Here is a 22701-nt window from a genome sequence, read left to right as displayed (position 1 = left end):
GAATAAACTCCACGAAGTTGGACAGTAGCCTGTTGAAGGAAACAATGACAATACCTAATTATACTGCAAATACACGAAGTATGATGTATAGTCTAAGTCTAAGTATGTATATGTGCTTATAGGTGCTTATGTTAAAAATAAATCTAAAAGATAAACAGAATGGGTTTTGTTGACCTAATTGCTTTTGTGCCCTTAAAACAAATGAATTCTCTGCTTCACAAAATATTATAACATTAACAATTTGTGGAGCACCGTTTTAAAGAACTTCATAAAAATCTCTAAAATAAACAGATTAGTACAGGCACTTATTGATACCACAGCGGAACACAGACACACCTTAAGTAACCTGAGAACGGGGGATGTCTTTAATCTTGCATGACATCGTACTACTTTGTGAAAATGTATTGCATTACTCGTTTTCATTTCAATTCGAGACGGTAGTTTGATACGTAGTTGTTTGATACATTATCCAGACAAATATTCACTTTAACTCTCTTTTGACATTTATCATGTTTAAACACATTATTTATTGGAATAATATCATCATATCTTTTATAATTACATATACCATACTAACTAGAAGTGAAATGCTTACCGGCTTTACCAAACGGTAATATTTGGAGAAAACGAATCGTTGAAAAAACAATCAGAACATTGATGAATAACTTCATTATGACGGTCTTTCAGGTCTTATGATCTGAACCCTGCTAAACTTAACGTCTTTCAGGATGACAAGTCTTGATCTCAACCCTGCTAAACTTCATATGGCTAGTTTGTATCTTTTCCATTATCATAACCAGTATTGAAATTATTACTTAATTCCTAATTAAATTCATTTTTACGAGAATTATGTATCAATATCGAATTATTTTTTAAGTGTCGATTCTTAATTAATTTCATTTTTAAGAGAATGTTGATACACCGGAATATGTTTGAAGTATTATAGCATGATATCAATATTCAATCAATAGGTTATTGTTCCTCGCTATCTCTGTCCACGTAAAGCATACGGCGAATAAAAGAGTGTAAAACACCTAGAATATACATAAAACGAAACAATCATAAACAACGCTCGGTAAAAGAACATAAAATTCACAAAGAGCAACTTTGGCGTTTAAAAAATTAAACATACGCAACTATTACTTACTCTTTTAGTTTGCAAAAGTAATCTATATTTTCTTTTTTCAATTTTAAAGTAAGATTTTTATTTGTATTCAATCGATAGCGATAATTACGGCCACTATCAGGTTTGATACAAACAAAGCCAGGACTGTTTAAAGAACCTTTTCATTGGTCTTAACATTAACATTGATCAAGGGCTTCTCTCGTCCAGTGCCCACCTTGACCAGAGGAAAGGCATAGGCCAATATATCTGAGGCAGATACTAGATGCAGGGGCTGCCATAAGAGTCAGCAGTTTCAAATGCCTAACGGGACCCCAGCTCCATATACAGCACTCGATATTCCCAGATGGTCTCCCATCCAAACTCTAACCAGGCCCAAAAACGTTGCTTAACTTTGGTGATTTGACGAGAACCGGTGTTTCAACGCCGGTGGTAAAGCCGTATGATGATAAAGATTATATCATTGCTTGTAGAGATCAACTTTTAACAAAAAATCAAATAAAAACCATATTATTTCATATAATTAGTAGTTATAAAAATAATATATTTATTTGCCAATTTCTGATAATATTATACATTTTAATGATTTGTAGAAAAATAATTAATTTAAAAGTGATATTTCGTAAAAATTATTGTTATTATTTGTGCGTTTTTTAAAAATAGGCCTAATGTAATTTCTTTATGGGGCAGCTGAGTGAATTACAAAGTGTTGATCTTGTTTTTCAACATGCCAAGTATATCATTAATGGCAGGACGGCGGTCTGGATCACGATCAGTGCACTGCTTGCCTATTTCAAGAAGAGGTTTCATATCTAAAATAGCACCCATGACGACGAACATTATTCCAAGACTATGAATGTCTGATTTAAATGACGGTGGTGAATTCAGGAAATGAAGCTCCGGTGAATACTCTCTGTGGGAAGACATTGTACTTTCTCTATTTGCAGCTGGGGTTTTGTTCCGCTCAAACATGTCGAATGAAGAGTTCACATGACAGACAGCGCCAAAATCAATAATTTTGGCGCACCATCTGTCACCATTCCTAGTAGCTAGATCATTGTGGATGATTCAGTGCGCTTGCATTATTCCAACTCCCTCTGATATATCTACCGCTATGTGGAGACCTTCTATGAGACTCAGTTGTGGGTCTTGCAATTTGATGGCTTTAGATAGAGTCACAGACTGGAGACGTGCTGGATCTCCCACATACTCGATGACGATCTTCTTTCTTCTTTCAAATAAACCTTTCTTGCAAATGCCATAAATGAATGGAAATAATCTACTTTTTCTTGATAGCATCAGCAGAACACGGGCTTCGAGTGTTACTAAAAACTCATACATCGGTTGCTTCGATTTGTCCGTTGGGGCCATGCAAGATTTCACAGCAACAAGAGGGCCATCTAAAGAATTCATTCGATATAAAGAGACTTCGCCGTACGAACCTTTTCCGAGCGTCACCTGAGAAATAAAAACAATGAGGTTACTTTTGGTTTAGATTTAGATTTATAAATAATTATCAAAAAAGAAAGAAATGTAAAATGTTTACCGGTAATGGGTGTAAATCTTCCACTGATAATATTGGAAGATCTGTTGGTAGGATTGAATCTAACATCAGAAGATGATCCGGCAGACTGAAGTTATATGCTGATGTTAATATTCCCTGGCGTTGGTACGATACCGATATATTCTGCCACTCTCCGCATAACGAAGATTCGGATGTTTCTTTGTCGTGGTAATAAATGCACAAATTACTTTGCCATTCCCCGCTGAATGAAGCATTCGACGAAGTGGTGTAACCGTCATTATCATCCGTATCAACACTGGCCAATTCTGCGTGTTCGATTGCTGTAGTTGGTAGGGTGATGAATTCATAATGTGATCCTACTGGGGCATATACATCATTTTGAAAGTTAATGATGTATTGTTGACTTCTGATGGAATATGATAGCCACAAAGCTCGTGAGGTGTCACTCTCTTCACCTAGGAGAGGCATTACAGCAGTTTGCCGGCTCAGGCTGGGAATAACGAGATGCATCCAACCACACAGAGCTTGGCAAATATGGTACAGCAACCAGTATGCATCAGATGCTGGTGTTTTATTCAATGTTGTCACACTTTGGTTTCCAACACCACTGCTGTCAGCAAATAGCATCCACATTCTGGAAAGCATTACAAAGATTAATCGGGCTTGTTCACTTTCAAAGATGATATGCACTGAAGACTGCAAATGATTGAACAAGAAGCTCATAACCAGCTTGCTGTAGTAGATGGCCGATGTGTATGATGGACTAGTGGTATCGGGTCTGGATGGCAGGAATAACGATCGATAACATAAGTCATAGCATGGAGGTTCATAGTATTGGCTTCCAAAGTAAAGTGATGATTTATCTAATGAATAAAGTGCCTATAAAAAGAAAGAACACACAAACGTTTATAGCAAGACAATTAGTGAGCTATTTAGTACATTATTTGATTCCAGATTTTAAATTGTAAAATAGTAGATCTAAATATTTATTTATATATATATATATATATTTTATATTTTGCTTAATTTAACATATCAGTTTTTTTATATTTTTCAAATTTTCTTATTCGGATTTTTAGTCTTATGTAATTAATTTTATTTTTTTGGTTTTTCTTTTACTTTTCTGTTCTTGTTGTTTTTTGTATCTGTTCTGAGGGTCCCAAATGATCAGCAAATGCTGGATGGATCACTCTCATTAAATATGGTTAAAATAAAAATTTTAAAAAATTGTTTGAAAGAGACGTTTCATTAGACGTGGTTTTGAACATTACCTTAAAGTTTACTTGTTCATGCTTTGGTCTTGGTGGTGAGAGTATCAATGGCGACAATCTAGATTTTGGGGAACTATCCGTATTTTCCAACGGTGTCGTATTCATGTGCTGTAATAAAGAGATTCAAATACAATATTTATTTTTTAAAATAAATATATATTAGTATAAATCGGTATCAAATACATGTTTTATAATGTTAATATTATAATGCCACACCTTGTGTGACCTGGTATCTAAACTGAAGCAACCATTCCATAAGTGGAATAGTTCGGTACTGATGACACGTTCAGGTTTTCTTCGAAGCCATTTTGTGATGATGCTGTTGATAGACAGTACGTTGGTCATCTGGTGGGTTTCAATCGCACAATGTGTTTTCATGACAGCTCTTGCATGGACTGAACCAACATTCTTTACCACAGACTTGGCAAACTGACCTTTAACAACAAGTGGTTGAATGAGTGATGGAACCGAGTTGATTGCGTCCATGTTGAAACACTTTCTAATGATGTTTAGTGCGGCAATGTGATCGGCTTCTGAATTGGCATTGGAGATGTTATCGTTCAGACAGCTGTTGTCCAAGATGACCAGAGCTCTGGCGTATTGCCTGATTGAGATGTCCAACGTTGTGTCTGGGTTGTAACCAATGAAGTCACGTTGGATTGGGTCAAAAGCAATGCCGTATATCAGTTTTAAAATGATAACACGGATATGCGATGGTATCTTGACCCAAACCTGGTAGCCCGTAGTTGTATCGTCATCATTATCATTTTTTACGGAACAGAAGCAACATTGGAAATACTTGTTAAAGAAAGTATTAAACCGAGATTGCCTGTTGGTAAATAACATCCAATATTTAGAAATTCCTATACCGGATTAATGATTGTTTCTTTTATTTTAATTTCATTTTAGATGTTTCTCTCATATATGTGTAATAAAGTATATTTACCATTTTTTACCACTCCTTTTAAATATATTTCTTATTCGTCCGGACATAATCTATAAGAACAATGTATATAATTGATGTATAATTTATCAAAGGATACATAAAATAATATTGGTTGATAATAAATATGAAAGTTAAATAAGTAATAACAACATTTAATTAAATGAAATTCTTACCAAAATCAATTTTCTGGTAACTTATTGAACTTCAAAATTCTGTAATCAATACAAATAATATGAAATAAGACAGGGGTGTTTTTACGTAAAAAAGGGGAAACATGTTCACGGGTAGACTAGGCCTACAGTATTTGCCATCAACTGCGGCTGGAATATAGGTATTCGCACCTTCGAATCCGTCCATCCCCTCCCTATCCATTCAAGTCGGCCCGGGCCCTCCCTAATTTTTGCAAATTATAAATAATAGAAAAGATAAGTCGTAGACATAATAAGACAAGAGACACTATTTTCAGTTGGCAATTTTCAATTTGCCATTTATAGGCCCTCCCCCCTCTATTTCAAAATCCTGGATCCACCACTGCTTCCCCCGGACATTTACCTCACAGACAAAACTAGCCCCGGGCAATTATTACTACTACTAGGCTATAATCAAGGTCAAGGGCAATAGGCCTACTTTTAGTTTGATTGAGTGGTTGCTCCCTACACAGTCTAGACGGGGGGGGGGGGGGTAAGTTTAGCGGGTACTGTAATTTTCCTAGAGTGGGTACCTAGTTTTATATAAAATAATTGCTGTCCTTATGGATCGGGGATTGTTTGCATAGGCTTGGGGGTAATTGCGTTACTGCAGTTGTCCAGCCCTCCCCCACCCATAAAAGAAGAATCGTTACATACAACAATTACAACAAGGCTGGGATTTTATTGAACATAAATTAGGCCTATAACATTTCGGTAATCTTTAGTAGATGTGTAAAATATTTAAGTAGGTGTATATAATATTGAACCTTTATTAATCACCAACACCACATATTTTGTAAGAGATTTTGCCAAATAACCAATAAAAAACACGTAAAATTAGGGAGAATTTTGTTAACGATGCTTACCTTTTTGAAGTTCATGAATTGTGTATGAGTCGATTCTCCATGGTGGCCGTCGCTACAACAAAGTTACTAAGCGCAGATAGAACACGCACTTGGCGCGCGCACGCAATGAACCACTTGGCTGTCGTCCAAACCGAAAAACGTATAGTATCTTTGGTCCCAAAACAAAACTGCATGTGTACGTGTATCATACGACAGCAATATACTTTGGTGGTGAACATGTGCGTTGAAAATTAAAATGCTCGGGAAAAAAATCGGAAAGCAATCCTATGTAATATAATAATATATGCGCGCTGGTAAACTGCGGATTAATATTGAGATTACTAATACTAGAAAAAAATAAATTTACTTGTTTTCATAGTGCTTCGATAACTTTTGTTTTTTGCGCTTTACAAATTTAAAACTATTAATATTAATACTCTCTCTTTCTACCCGCCCACACACCACCAATCCCCCTCCAAGACATGTTGGCGTAACGGGCTCAAAAATGTTAGGGTACCGGTAGGTAAGTATGCATTTGTTTTTAAATTGTCTTTTTTAAATAATTAAGAAAAAGAATAAAAGAAAAACATATCAATGTGCATCACTCGAGAAAACCAAAAAGATATCTCCGATGTACCATGGAGCTAAAAAAAACCCAATGTTTTTAGTGAAGTCCCATACATCATGGTAAATGCATATACATGCATTAGAGTACCAACAAATACAAATGAACTTGTAGTATTACAATTTACCTGTTCACTGTTTTGTGTGACAAGATAAATAAAACTACTGAACCAGAGAAAAAGAATTTTTAACAATTATTGGTTTAATAACAATATACTAAATATGTTGATCAAACTCAATCTTATCAATTTCGGGTCTAGACCTAAATTTTATTTCGGCCTACTGATTAACTGCTTTAAAAAACAACTTGAAAATAAATTCCCTTTTATAGAACGTTTCCCATGCCTTTTTTGTGTCTCAATGTTCACTTAAGTTGTGTTTATTTACAGTAAATTATAGAAGGTATAGGCCGATTGTTTTTTGATTTTCAACCTCGTCTCGTCGCGAGAGGAGTGGCCTGGGTGCGATTTTTTTTTCGTACATAAAATAATAATAATATAAACTAAACCTAAGGTAGAAATCCATCAACAGAGGGCGTGCTATGAAAAGTCACTCGAGCTTCTGCGAGCTCGTGTTGTTGTTTTATTCACCGGTTTTTGGTACAATCTGTTTTATTTCCATACAATATCACAATGCCTACCATAAGTGTAAAGAAACATCTTTTGTTTGAAGCTCTCAGCAAAACATATAGTAAGTTTACAATTTAATATTATAGGCTTAGACCCTCTAGTAGCAATAGCTAGGAAGGATAGGCTAGGCCTAGCCTAGTAGTAGTAGGCTAGACCTCTCCTGGTCTGATAGCAGGAAGATTGCCCTGAGACGTTTCGGCCCTGGATGATTCGCCCCGGGCCCTTGGCCTTGAGACAATTCGGCCCATATAGGCCTATATTTTATCAACATTGGCATGGCCGGCAATATCAATAACATTGTATTAAATAGTAGTTCAAACACCTTAATTAAAAAACTTGATAAATACCCAAAAAAATGTATATTAAATTGATTATTTAAAAAAGTGAAATGTTTCAACCTGAAAAATGGAACGTTTCGACCCACCAAAAGTGCATCCCGGATTTATTTTATATTCTAATGACAATAAATGTAAATAATTTTCCACTGATGAATGAATGAATTTCTAGGAAGACTGGACTTTTAATACTCTAGCCTAGTATAGTACTTTAAAAAGTAGTTAGGCCTAGTAATAGTAGTATAAGTAGTACTATTAGTAGGCCCTAGGCCTACTAACACTGTAGCTGACAAAAACAATACATTCTATCATGTGCATAACACTAAAACAACATGCCTAGTCTAGCGAAACATTTACTTAATACATTTTTTATTTATTTTGAAAGTAAAGTACACAAAATATGTAACTTAATTTTTTTCGGAATTTGTGCGGAGCGTAAATGTTTAAAATACAAATAATTCAAGATTTAATCAATTTTTGTTGCAGCTGATGATGAATTTGCAGACTTATGTTTTGACTATGGCCTAGAGCTGGATGAAGTAGTAAGTAGTACCATATTCTGGAAGTCTGAATACTCATAATTCAACCTTGTCATCCAACACATTTTCATTATTTAGTGTTACGTTTATTTGAGCATAGAGATATCTTAGTGAGCTATAATATCCTATGTATATCCAATCAAACCTTTATCAACATCATTGAAACTGCAGCAGTATCACCTGCTATTCTGTACTGTACAACATTATATGTCCAGTAATATAAAAACAAATTCTGCATACAGTGTTGCATGGTGCCTGTATTAGGTTAAATTTAGACTTATGATACAGGTTTCATAGATATGTGATACATATGAGACACTGTGTTACAGAATTGTCCTGCCTAAAGCTTTGTACCCCTTGTCTTAGGCTCTGTCTATGCTATCAAACTTTATGTGACAAAAAAATGTGATGTTCCCTTTAACGACATGATGGTGTTGTAGCACTACCATATTTGGGCACATCACAATTTTTTTGTCACATAAAGTTTGATAGACAGAGCTTGAGACAAGGGGGACAAATGGACATAAACAGATATAGAGACATTTTTTCACACAAATATGTGCATTTAAAATCTCTCTCCCTGCTTTTAAAAATGTTTTTTTTTCTTTTGTTCATTAGACATCTGAAAAGGAGATGTTGGCAAAAGAACAAGGAGAGAACAAAGCATCGACCTCTCTGGCTTCTGATGTCATCATCTATAGAATAGATATTCCAGCTAACAGGTGAGAATGTAGGCTAATGCCTAATAATCTATACACTTGGTGAAAATAGGACTAATGGTGATACATCGATTCAAACTAGTTTAGACAATCTGTTTGAATGGAGCAATATTAATAAACTTAAACTAAATCCAAATAAATGCCTTGCAAGATTGTGTTGGGCAAAGAGTATACAACATACTCGGATTCTCTTGCCATTTTAAATCTTCAACCACTACACACTAGAAGATGGCACTCTTGCAAGGTTTTTGCCTCTAAAGCACACGCCTCTGGTCAATTCTCCACCTGGTTCCCTGCCCCTCAGTATAGATCCTGCATGACCCTTAAACATAATCGTAAAGTGGAAAACTATAGTTACAAAACAAAACGTTTTCAAACTAGTCCTGTCCCTTTTATGGTTGAACTTTTGAACAAACTGTAACTTTTTTATTTTTTTTGCTTGTTTTATTTGAGGTAACTGCAGTCTAACTTATTCGTTTTTATATATTTATGTATTGTTGATAGTGACTATAGTTTAAATTGTTTTTAAAGTGTAATACATATGCAATTCAGCCATGTGCTGCCATGTATGTAATTTGTATGTGAATTTTGGATAATAATAACAAATGAGGCAGGTATTTGGCTTTATTGTCATTAGTTACATTTTCTATGCAAATGTCTGTGTGTTGCTGGTAATGTTTTGACATACTGTCTTTAGGGGCATTCCACAGTATTTTTTTGTTACGGACGGGACATTTTTGAGAATATAACTAGACATATCTTAGAAATAAAAAAGAATACAAGATTCAAAGTAGAATAAATGTATACATATATGGCCAATGTTTATTATGAAAGTCAAAAAAAGAAAAAAGACTGTACAAAAAAAATGTTATTATGAAAATTGTATGCGTCGCGGATGGGACGGCAAATGGACATGACTTTTGAGAAGGTTTACGTATTGTAATATTTCTCCTCATTTAAAAGAGATTTTAAAATTTGTTTTGTATTATTATGTTGCCAGATAGTTGTTTTAGATAACTGAATGTTAATTATAAAAATTGAACTGAAAATTTATTAATAAATATGATTTATATGTCGTTACGGACGGGACATTTCTAACGTCGCGGACAGGACAACTTTGTCCTCGTTAAAAAATTGTATAATTTTGCTATTAAAAAAATTTAAAAATAAGTTTTTTACATCAATGTAATCTTTTATTTACAAATAAAAATATAATTCAACCTTTGAAACACTGTTTAAAAGTTTATGTCAAGTGAAAATATTAAAATTCATAAATATGAAATATTATTTATAAAATTAATTATTCGAAGAGTTAGAACGAGAAGCAATATTGTAAAATGTTCTCAAAATATTTATTTACACTAATATAAAAGTTATGCTTGGCATATTAAACAAGACTTCAAGATATTAACACATTTAAGGCGAATCTTTAAAAATTGGCGTTGGCGTTTGACGTCTGAATTTGTTAGTGGATCCAAGTTGCATCTGAAATTTCCTTCTATCCTTGCTTGGATTTAATAACTGTAGGCCTACTTCTATTAAAATTCAATCTTAATTATTTAGTATCTGATTTATAAAAGGTTCTTGGTTGCAAATTCACCAAAGAATGAAATCTACAAAGCGATGACCGCACCCAATACTCCCATTCCTACTGGTCATGTTGTTTTGGATTTAGGTAATTGTTCTTTTGTGGATTGTTATTTTAAATACAGACCACAATGTTTTGTGATTAATAAACAACAGTTAACACCTTTGTACAGTACTTTTCAGCCTACAGTACAAAAACACTTTTTAATTCTTACAATATTGTCATCACATCCATAAAAAAATGGCCCATCCGTAACATTCAATAAATTTTGATGGTAATGTTTTTTTAATAAAAAAATACAAGTTTTAAAAAACTTGTTTAAATCTATTGCAATTTAATATCCTTAGGAGTTGAAAATTAAGATTTAAAATTAGGAATTAAATAACAATTTTAAAGCCATTACTTCAATAAACACAAGTGAGGAAAAACCCCCAATCGAAATTTTGAAATGCAAGTATGAAATTAATAAACAATTTTAATAAAATACTTTATTATGAATAATTGGAGCTTACTTTAAAAAAAAAGTAACTGCAGTATATTTATGGGCAAAAATGTTAACAAGATGCATGGTTTTATTATGAAATAAAAAGGATTTAAATGATATGTGCCGTCCTTAACAAAAATGTCTGTCCCGTGCCTACGAAAAATGTCATCAATATATTTTTGAATATGATATTTTCACCAAAAGTTTCAAAATATTTGTTTATAATGTATTGCATATAGTTTTAAAAGGAGAAAACAAAATATTAAATTGTGGTATCAATACTTTTAACTGAAATGTAAAAAACACCATAAAACTACTATTAAAATGTCGCGGATGGGACAATTATGAATTTTGAAATGTATATATGAAATTTAATAAACAAAATATGTGTTATTAAATGCTTGAATATGTACAATAGGGACATAGAGTAACTATATCTGGCAAAAAAATGTTTAAAAGATGCATGGTTTGTGAAATAATTAGGATTTAAATGATATGTCCCGTCCGTAACAAAAATGTCCCGTCCGTAACAATATATTATTGAAATATGATATTTTCATCAAAATCTAAAATTTTCCAAAAATTTGTTCATAATATAATGAGATATAGTCCTCAGGAGGAGAAAATGAAATATCAAGATTTTTGCATCATTACTTTTAAAATAAATGTAAAAAAACCACCTAAAACGTCGCGGACGGGACATTTATGAATTTAAAATGGATGTATGAAATTAATAAACAACAAAATTTAAATTAAATACTTGATTATGTATTATTGAGACATAAATTAACTATATCTGTTGAAAAAACAATATTAAGATGCATAGTTTATGAAATAAATAGGATTAAAAATGTCCCGTCCGTAACGCCAAATATGACTTTTTCATATTTAATATTCAATAACTTAAAAAATCAATATCAGAAAAATAAAAAAAATGTTATTTAATAAAATTCAACATGTCTACTTTGAGAAATGGCCAAGAGTTACATCAAAATCAGTAAATGAAATTTTTAAACCCACGGACCAAATACTGTGGAATGCCCCTTTATGAAATCGTAATACGAAACAAAAGTAAAGGAATATCTACACAAATTTAGACAAATGTAATGATACTGTTTTTATCTTCCAGTCAACTAAATGATTTTATCTTATTTTAGGTATGACCTACTTTGCTTAGAGGGCCTAGCCAGAGGTCTCCTTATCTTTCTGAAAAAAGCAGAAGCGCCACGATATAAAGCTTTACCACCACCTGATGGCCAGATGCAGAGGCTTTTCATCAAACCTGCTGTAAGCCATGTTTATAGATATTCAGTGTTTAAAGCTCTGTCTACACTATCAAGCTTTATGTGACCAAAAAAATGTAATGTGCCCATATATGGACATGATGATGTCATATCACTACCATATTTTGACACATCACACTAGATTGATAGTGTAGACAGAGCTTTAAGTAGCATATTGTTATTTCTTTGGGATTGATAGTATGTTTGTCATTTGTACTTTCTTTATATTCTTTCATCATAATCTTTCTGATCTGAAAAAGAAGCCCATATGATTGTCTTCTTTTAGGACTCTTTGGTGGGCTTCTTTTCAAGATTACTTTTTCAAACTGAAGAGAAAGGCTTCTTTTCGAATTGAATGATGTAAATTTTGTTACTAGGCTACAATAATGATTATATAGACATTCCCTGCCAATTTTACATATTTGCCAATGAAGCAGAAAAGAATAAAGATACAAGATGGGGTTCTTTTCAAATAAAGCCGAAACAGTATATCTATGGTAGAGGTCAAGATAGACAAGGGTTAGGTGTGGAATTGAATGGAATTTTGGAAATGATCTTGAAAAAAAACTTCACAACGTTAGGCTTAGAAAATGAAAAAAAAAATACAGTAATTTACCTCTAATATAATCTTTTTTACAGACAAAACAAGTACGCCCTCATGCTGTGGCGGCAATCCTTCGGAATGTCACCATTACCAAAGAAGTTTATAACAGTTTTATTGATTTACAAGACAAGCTTCATCAGAATATATGCAGGTTAGCCTACAGTAAATATATTAAAGCAATACTTATGAGTAGCTTTGCTTGGGCACTAATACTGTACATAGTGCCTTTAAAATGGAATATTCTGGTTATTATTGTTTTCACATGGAGACATTTTTAAGTTTACAGGCTGTATGATTTTAATGTACTGTATTTGAATCATGGCTTTAACTATACAAAGTCATAACATTTATATGTAAGCTACTGACATCTTCAAAATCTTCTTTAAAGATGTATTGTCCCTTTGACTAATTCCAAAAAATTTAAAAAAAAAAGATTTCGAAAAAAAGTGGGTCATTTTGAAGAATCATAATAGTTATTAACTTTCACCAAAAATTAGTCGAAAAAAAAATTATTTAACTGAAATACAGACGTTTTTTTGTTCAAAAAATAACTTTGACTTCCAGTCAAAGTTTTCGATCAAAACATATCTCATAATGCAACGCGCTTGTTTGGCTACTCTGTATGCATTAAATCAACCTCGAGCTGCATATCAATAAACAATCCTAATTAGCATCATGCATAATGCATACTCGTGGTTTGAAATCTTTGTTTACTTTCGCTCGAGACGATTTTCCAGACGAAATGTAATCAAAGTAATTTAACCTGTTAATTATGTAAACTTGTTGTTTTTGGCTCGAATTTTCGACTTGAAGTGAATAACTTTAATATTACTTTGATATGGCCAATTTAAATTTATAATATTTTGACCTTCATTTTGTGTGTTTCAAGGGACAATACATCTTTAAAGGAGGATTCAGGATAACCTTAAAGGCTTAAAATAATAGCTTATTTTTATTGGATATGTTAGTAGCATCATTCTCTCTTGGATTCTCTATTCACATAATGGTAATCTGTTATTTTTACTTCTACCTGAAACTAAACACTTCCTCCATTTACAGACAACTTTTAAACCTATAAAGTTGTCATTGATTGAATATATAATACAAAAAATGTTAGTTACCTGTTACCTCTAATCAATCACAAAACAGCATTAATTGCAGAAATTTATATCTTGTATTTTTGTGCAAAGAGAGTTGGTATTGAGGAACTACATTAGCCACCTAAATTACCATATAGAATGGAAACGTTTACTTAAGATTAACCAATTAATATTATAGTGATATTTTATAGGAAACGGTCTTTGGTTGCTATAGGAACGCATGATCTTGACACTATTACCGGTCCATTTTATTTTGATGCCCAGGATCCAGAAAAAATCAAATTTTGTCCACTAAATCAGGTTAGTATTAACTACATCAAGATGGACAAATAGAAGGAAATTGACAATAATTAAAAGAAAAACATAAAGATAAATAAGATACAATCAATTAAAAAAATAAATAGTGTATAGCCCATAATTTTGCAGCCCTAAATTTTATTTTGTGATTTGATTTTCTTCTTCTATAATTTGGCAAACAACAATCTTCCCCAAAATTGTCAATGCATTTTGCTTTCAACAAATTAAAACATTCTGTCCATTCAATATACGTTCAATTCATATTTGTTTTATTTACATACCCATCATCCTAAACTTCTCAGAATTCTTTTTATCTGCTGCTTCAATTTTGAGTTAAGTGTCAAGGGCTAAGCTATGCAAATAAATCATTGACTGCAGGCAAATTCTTGCATAAAAGTGATACCTATTTTGATATTTTCTTAGGCAATTGAGTTTACAGCAGCTGCTCAGATGGAACTGTTCTCACATGACAGCCATCTACGGCATTACCTACCAATAATTCGTGATAAACCAGTATATCCTGTTATCTATGATAGCAACAACACTGTTTTGTCTATGCCTCCTATTATTAATGGTAAGTATGAATCTATAAACTAGGTTTCAACGATCTTCTTGATCCACTCTTAAGCTCTGTCTACACTATCAAGAAAGTGTGATGTGCCCAAATATGGTAGTGATATACCCAAATATGGTAGTGATATACCCAAATATGGTAGTGATATACCCAAATATGGTAGTGATATGATCATGTCCATATATGGGCACATCACATTTTTTGTCAAATAAAGTTTGATAGTGTAGACAGAGCTTTAGGCTCATTCTTTATTATTCTTTATTATTTATATATTGAACCATGTTTCATAAAAGGTAGCCCATCTAGCAAAGCTGATCACTGGCGCCCTTGACAATACAATACATACAGTGCAAAAATAAATTTAAGACAATTTATAAAAAACTACAATAAAGATGTAAAATTGCAATACTAATTTCAATTCTATGTTAGGAAGAAGCTAGGTCAAGTCAATTGGATGTGTCATCGGTCATTGGCGGCCCTAGAAACAAAACAAATTGTTTTCCTGAAGGTGCACAGTAAATAACTATTACATATGTGCTGTATTTGAGATGTCAAACATCAACACATACTGTACAGTAGCTGCCTGATATGGTTATGTGCTGTATTTGACATGTCAAAACATCAACACATACTGTACAGTAGCTGCCTGATATGGCTATGTGCTGTTTTTGACATGTCTAGCCTCAACACATACTGTACAGTAGCTGCCTGATATGGCTATGTGCTGTTTTTGACATGTCTAGCCTCAACACATATAGTACAGTAGCTGCCTGATATGGCTATGTGCTGTATTTGACATGTCTAGCCTCAACACATATAGTACAGTAGCTGCCTGATATAGCTATGTGCTGTTTTTGACATGTCTAGCCTCAACACATACAGTACAGTAGCTGCCTGATATAGCTATGTGCTGTTTTTGACATGTCTAGCCTCAACACATACTGTAGAGTAGCTACCTGATATGGCTATGTGCTGTATTATAACATGTCAAACATCAACACATGGCATGATAATGTTCTGAGCTGCCTGATACTGTATAGCATTCACATGTGAGCAGTACTTTACTACTTGACATCTAAAAAAAGTCTCTATTTTATAGGTGATCATTCCAAGCTTACTTTAGAAACAAAGAACGTCTTCATTGAGTGTACAGCAACTGACCTGACTAAGGCAAAGATTGTTCTTGATACACTGGTAACAATGTTCAGCCAATACTGTGATCATAAGTTCCAGTAAGTTCTAAACATATCCAATTACTACTATACTAAGCTTTTCCTTTTATATATGTTTGTTAACAGTATTACAATATGTTTTATTACACTATTTACAGAACTATAATTAATAATTATAACCAAGCCTAAACACATAAAAGCCTGTCATTTCAACCCCACATTTGTCCTGCCTATTTCATATAGAATTAATATCAATGAGTTAATCATTGTGCCGTATATCCGGAAGTCAGGAAACCTTGAAGCCAGTTGTACAGCGCGAGTATATGAAAATAACCCTGTGATATCCACAAATTTTCGATCGGAATTGCTAAATTTTGTCGTAAGAGATAAAAATGAAACAATATCGTAATAGTGAAAACTAATGTTATCAAATCTACTTTTTGCGGTACATCTGAGATAGATAAGGTAGGTATCTAAGTTTTTTCCATTGTGCTCGCCCAGAATCAAACATAATTTATATATAGATTTATGTGTGGTAAACATGATAAAATTTATTCAACAGTACAGTAATAAAAATGAATTATGGTTGATTTTTTTTAATGTGTTTAATTTTTTTTTATTAGGGTAGAGTCTGTTGAAGTAATATATGAGGAGGATGGAAAATCATGTATTTATCCTGAACTGAAGTATAGACATGAGGTTATCTCTGCTGATCTTATCAACAGGCAAATTGGAATTAAGTAAGGGCATTTAATGGTGAAAAATCATTCATTTGTTTAACTTATTTGTTGGTGTTTCTAAGTATTGGTAAACTGTAATTTAAAGCAAAAAAATAGTCTAATATGCGTTTTGGTTGAATTTAACGGTTTATTTTGTTATTCTATAAAAAAAAACATTATTCTTTCGATGTTTTTTTCTATGGAATTAACTTTTTTTAAACTACAAAATGGCCTACTCAAAGTCTGAGTTTATTAATCTTTTTTTTTTTCATGTTTTTGTTGGACAATACATCTTTAATTGTTTTATTTTTGTTTATGTAAGTGCTGTATAGGTGTAATACATATCATAAGCATCTTCTTTCTTTATATTTGCTATAAATATTGGTTGTAATAAATGATATTTAAATTGTTTTTAGTGAGACAGCTGAAGACATTGCATCACTATTAACCAAAATGTGTCTAGCAAGCGAAGTTGTCGAGGGTGGGAAAAAGGTCAAAGTTGAAGTTCCGCCAACTAGAGCTGATATCCTTTATCTGTTTATCAAACTAACACTTTTTGATATAAATTTAGCAGTTTTGACGTAAAATAAACATGTTATAACTGTTACAACGATATAATTGGTTTGGTCAAATATAGTAATGTTTTTTAATTTATAAAATGGTTTTTGTTTTAATAACTAGTTTGACAAAAGTAATGTGATGTGCCCAAATATGGAAATGCTATGATGTCATTGTGTCCATATGGGCACATCACATAAAGGTTGATAGTGTAGACAGAGCTTAAAGCTCAGGTACAGGCATGAATTTTAAATATAATATTTGGTTAATTGTACATAAATCAAATATTTGTAACAGAAATCAAGATGAAAAAACATGAATTTCTCTTAATATGGTCAAATACAAAATTTGGCATAAAAACCAGGAAGACTTTTTTTCAGTAGTTAGGTAGTTAACCTAATGTAATAACATGTCTGGTGACTCCCTAGAAGGTGAAAAAAGATGGTGGATATACGGTGGATAATTTTTGCTATAGCATGAAAATAAAAATCTGAAGTTGAATAAAAATACCAGAAATGTAATATTCAAGTTATATTACCTTTATTTAGTCATCTGATAACATTTTTTACCACACCGTTTATTTTTCATAGCTTTTTAAAATGCCTCTCTATTTACAAAATTTGTGTACAAAAGAATAGAGATTTTACTGTGTAATTTGAACTATCCCCCCACTGATAAGAAAGTGCTTATTTTTAACAAGCTCATGTAACACAAATAAAATCCCAAAAATTATGAAACATAAGGGAAACTATAGATCGATAATTATTGGAATGTATGATCAATAGAAATTTTTTGCCCGCACCTGGCCTTTAAATAAAAAAATATTACTGATATACTTGTTTCTTTTAGCCAAAATTTGACTACTGAAAAAAGGTATATTCTGAAATGTTAAGTTACTGGGTGAACTTAGAACAAGAAATATATTTTGTTCCAAAAATCCTTAACAACATGACACATGTTATTCATGCTTGTGACATAGTTGAGGATGTTGCAATTGCCTACAGTTACAACCGCATCGTGGAACGTATTCCTAACACAAACACAGTTAGTGTACAGTACCCCATCAACAAACTCTCTGATCTCCTACGACAGGAAATTGCAGCGTCTGGATTTACGGAAGCATTGACCTTTGCCCTTGTAAGTGTAGTATATTATCTGCTATTATATTCTACTGTACTACTACTACTACTACACTAATAATATATAATCTCTATATATATTATACATCGTTTCAAATTAATTAATTAAATTTCAGTATATCACCGGGCGGTTTAGAATTAATGTTCTGTGCCTGATTTGTTTATATATATAAAAGTATCTCTTCGGAGATCCCGCCTCGTGAATAAAAATACTGTAAGATGAGGGCGTATCAATTTGATCTCTGGTGCGTGTGCGTACAACTGAGGACTAGTGCTGTTCCGCCGTACCACGCCGAGAATGTTAAAGAGTCGTTATCCAATCGAGTTCGAACAATACCATGAAAGCCCCAGTGGTCTAATGGTTAGGACATCTGCATATCAAGCAGGCGGTCCGAGTTCGAGTCTCGGTTGGGGCGACTTTTTCTCATTCTCACAGATTTCCTCATCTTTATCGTTTCAAATTAATTAATTAAATTTCAGTATATCACCGGGCGGTTTAGAATTAATGTTCTGTGCCTGATTTGTTTATATATATAAAAGTATCTCTTCGGAGATCCCGCCTCGTGAATAAAAATACTGTAAGATGAGGGCGTATCAATTTGATCTCTGGTGCGCGTGCGTACAACTGAGGACTAGTGCTGTTCCGCCGTACCACGCCGAGAATGTTAAAGAGTCGTTATCCAATCGAGTTCGAACAATACCATGAAAGCCCCAGTGGTCTAATGGTTAGGACATCTGCATATCAAGCAGGCGGTCCGAGTTCGAGTCTCGGTTGGGGCGACTTTTTCTCATTCTCACAGATTTCCTCATCTTTATCGTTTCAAATTAATTAATTAAATTTCAGTATATCACCGGGCGGTTTAGAATTAATGTTCTGTGCCTGATTTGTTTATATATATAAAAGTATCTCTTCGGAGATCCCGCCTCGTGAATAAAAATACTGTAAGATGAGGGCGTATCAATTTGATCTCTGGTGCGCGTGCGTACAACTGAGGACTAGTGCTGTTCCGCCGTACCACGCCGAGAATGTTAAAGAGTCGTTATCCAATCGAGTTCGAACAATACCATGAAAGCCCCAGTGGTCTAATGGTTAGGACATCTGCATATCAAGCAGGCGGTCCGAGTTCGAGTCTCGGTTGGGGCGACTTTTTCTCATTCTCACAGATTTCCTCATCTTTATCGTTTCAAATTAATTAATTAAATTTCAGTATATCACCGGGCGGTTTAGAATTAATGTTCTGTGCCTGATTTGTTTATATATATATATATATACGCGATTATGAGATCATGTTCCGAATATGAGCACTGTTTCTATAATTTACAGTATGATTTATATATATATATATATATATATATACATCTCTTACAAATAAATACTATATGATGCATGTTTCTGCACCAATATTTTCCTTTGATGCATCCTCTCTTTTGAACCAACTTCTTCCTTTTGGCAAACATTCACCCAATTTTGATTCATTTAAAGTTAAATTAAAAACTCAATTTTTTATCAAATTTCGGGATACAATTTCGCCTTTGATAATTTTTTTTGGAATTACCGCAAAATAAATGTTTGATTATTATATTATTGATTATTATTATATTATTGATTATTATTATATTATTGATTATTATTATTTTGTTTCCAACAATACACATTCAAATTCAAACCTTATGTTTTGGTTGTACAATACAATAGATATATTTTATTTCTGAATTGACTACAGTTGGCACGTTCATAAAATATTCTGACTTATTTATCATGATCTATATTCATTATAGGTTGAGTATGATAAATAGACACTGTTCACATTGAAATCAAATCATGATCTATTTATGCTAATGAAGTGTCTTGAAAGCAGGGCTAATGATGTTGTGTTTCAACAGCTTGGCAATACTAAATCAAATGCTGTTTCGTTAATTATATCTTATGAAATAATGTATCATGTTAAACTAGGTTAATCATATTTCTACAGTGTGTTCTACTAGATCATGCTAGGGTGAATAAGCTGATCATGTATATTGGCTTGATCATGATCTGTATGCATGATCAATGGTGTATGTGAACCTACCTACCGTTATAGAAACTAAACAACATTAAACACAAGTCATTTTCTTTATTTGTTGTTAGTGTTCAAGAGATGACATATCAGTAAAACTGCGAAAAGATTTGAAGGATACTAAAGCAGTCCATATTGGAAACCCTAAAACATTAGAATTTCAGGTAATTTTAAATATTACGAGTGATACTAGTGAGCAACCAATATTTTTGTGGGTTTTTTTATGGGAAGCAAAACAAAAAAGGTGAATTAGTATACAGATAAAGTTGCAAATTGTATTGCTTTCTTTCAAATGGATCTGGATTCCCATGTTTAGACCTGTCTAAGCATAGAGCCTAAGGTATGCAGTAGTAAACTGTTTGAATGAACAGAATATTGTGGGGTAGTTGGTCAACAATAGTGTGCGATATTGACACAGGAAAAGTGTATTTTTCCTCTAACATTGGTACTTAGTTTTTTTTTTATGTATGTATGTTTTTTATGTTTGTATTTTATATTTTCTTATTTTTTGATATCCAAAGGTTGCCAGAACCACTCTTCTGCCTGGAATCCTAAAGACAATAGCAAGCAACAAGAATATGCCTTTACCAATGAAGTTGTTTGAGATCTCTGATGTCATTGTTAAGGATTCAGAAAAGGATGTCGGTGCCAGGAACTTCCGTAACTTCTGTGCAGTGAACTACAACAAGCTACCTGATTTTGAGGTCAGGGTTTTAGTTTTGAAAAATTAACATTTTATATCCATATCAAAATGAAATGTAGTGAATTGTAGAGTATTGTTTGATGACATTGAAGAACATCATATGAATTGGTTTTCGAATGATTGGACTCTAAGAATTTTAATGTAGCTGATAGTGGCATGCTAGGTTTTCATAGAGAATTTCTCCCGTGGCCATATTCACTTTAAATATGTTGTCCCCCAAAAACATGAAAAATGAAGATTAATTAATCAGACTTTAAATAGGCCATTTTCAGTTTTAATTAAGTTATTCACTTCTGTAAAAAAAGAGTGAAATTATTTCACTTATAAAAAGACAAAAGAAACGGTTAAAGATGTATTGTCCCCAAAAATCTTGAAAAATCAGACTTTGAATATGCCATTTTGTAGTTTAACAAATCACTTCCGTAGAAAAAAAACCCCGAAAAAATAATGTTTTCAATTATAATATTACAAAATAAATGGTTAAATTCAACCAAATACTTTTTGTCTGGCAGCCAATTTGACTATTCTTTGCCTTAAATGACAGTTTTTTCAGGTAAATCATTTTTTTTCCATTAAATTTTTGGTCAAAGTGGATAACGATTATGTGACATTGGCATATTCAGCAAAAAAAATTGTAAGAATTATTTTTTGGGGGGAACAATAAATCTTTACTGAAAGTAAAATATTACAATTTTATTTTTTTAACTTTGATGAGATATTTTTACTTTAGTGTGATTGGTGAATATTGTGTCTCACGTTTATTTCTTGATGGAATTTTGATTATTTCTATAGACAATTTAATTACTCTTATGTTATTGTTTGTTTGTTTGCAGGTAATTCATGGGTTGTTGGATAGATTCATGCAGTTGCTGGAGATACCCTTTTCACAGAATGGTAAAGGATACTGCATTAGAGCTATTGATGGTAAGTATAGGTAATATTATTCTCCCATCAGTTTATGGTTTCAGTATGTGCAAAGTATTAATTTGCTAGGCTATAGTTGCTATATAACTAGAAAAATTAGTTAACAGGCTATGGTTGCCATTATGACTGGGGTATGATGGTAGGCTCTTGAACAGAGAACAGGCTAGAAATTGTCAAGCTATGTTGAATAGTGGAGGATTCGAACCATAGCATTACACTATGCGCTAAATTGATCAGTCGAATGAACAATATGGAAATATGATTTATTAAGCGTGGTACTGTAATATTATACATACGCAAGATTTTTTACAGAACATTTAGTAATAAAATGCCAATCAGAAATCTATTTTTCCTTCATTGAAATTTCTCGTATAGAATAAAAATTCTCATATAATTGCTTAAAGAAAATGCTCAAGTAAAATGTTCACAAAATGCCATGGGTGACTGATTACTAGTTTAAATACTGTTATATTCTTTAAATTGAATATAAACTTTTAAATGCTTTTCTTTTTTACAGATCCAACATTCTTTAAAGGTAGATGCGCAGAAATTGTCGTGAACGAAAAACCAATCGGCAAACTCGGTGTTCTTCATCCAGAAGTTTTATCCAAATTTGACCTGTCCATGCCATGTTCTGCTTTAGAAATCAACATTGAACCTTTCCTTTGAGACCATCTCAATATGTGCAAATACTCCGGTGAACAAGAATTTATATTATATTAAATTGTCGCGAATTGTAAAGCCAATCTTGTCTA

At 32.7% G+C, this 22701-nt stretch overlaps 2 protein-coding genes across 2 annotated transcripts; one reads left to right on the top strand and one right to left on the bottom strand.

Annotated features, from left to right (window-relative positions):
- Positions 1-2191: 2191 nt before the first annotated feature.
- LOC144835544 (uncharacterized) lies at positions 2192-4962 on the bottom strand. The gene is made up of 5 exons (XM_078690624.1): positions 4866-4962; positions 4136-4748; positions 3920-4027; positions 2670-3527; positions 2192-2581 (listed from the first exon to the last, which is right to left on the bottom strand). Exons 1-5 carry the CDS (start codon positions 4910-4912, stop codon positions 2192-2194), a joined length of 2016 nt encoding a protein of 671 aa, XP_078546750.1. The 5' UTR covers positions 4913-4962.
- Positions 4963-7080: 2118 nt separating this feature from the next.
- On the top strand, positions 7081-22692 carry LOC144858746 (phenylalanine--tRNA ligase beta subunit-like). Its single transcript, XM_078714849.1, has 15 exons — positions 7081-7212; positions 7973-8028; positions 8644-8747; positions 11974-12103; positions 12739-12854; positions 13995-14103; positions 14524-14674; positions 15774-15906; positions 16470-16586; positions 16982-17090; positions 18081-18260; positions 20391-20483; positions 20841-21023; positions 21856-21946; positions 22464-22692. The coding sequence occupies exons 1-15, from the start codon at positions 7155-7157 to the stop codon at positions 22613-22615; spliced, it is 1782 nt and encodes a 593-aa protein (XP_078570975.1). The 5' UTR covers positions 7081-7154; the 3' UTR covers positions 22616-22692.
- Positions 22693-22701: the final 9 nt, after the last annotated feature.

This window comes from Antedon bifida, chromosome 2 (assembly GCF_963402885.1).
Source record: "Antedon bifida chromosome 2, ecAntBifi1.1, whole genome shotgun sequence".
NCBI lineage: Eukaryota > Metazoa > Echinodermata > Crinoidea > Comatulida > Antedonidae > Antedon > Antedon bifida.
Note: the sequence above shows the minus strand (reverse complement) of the source record. Positions and strands in the feature narration are given on the sequence as shown.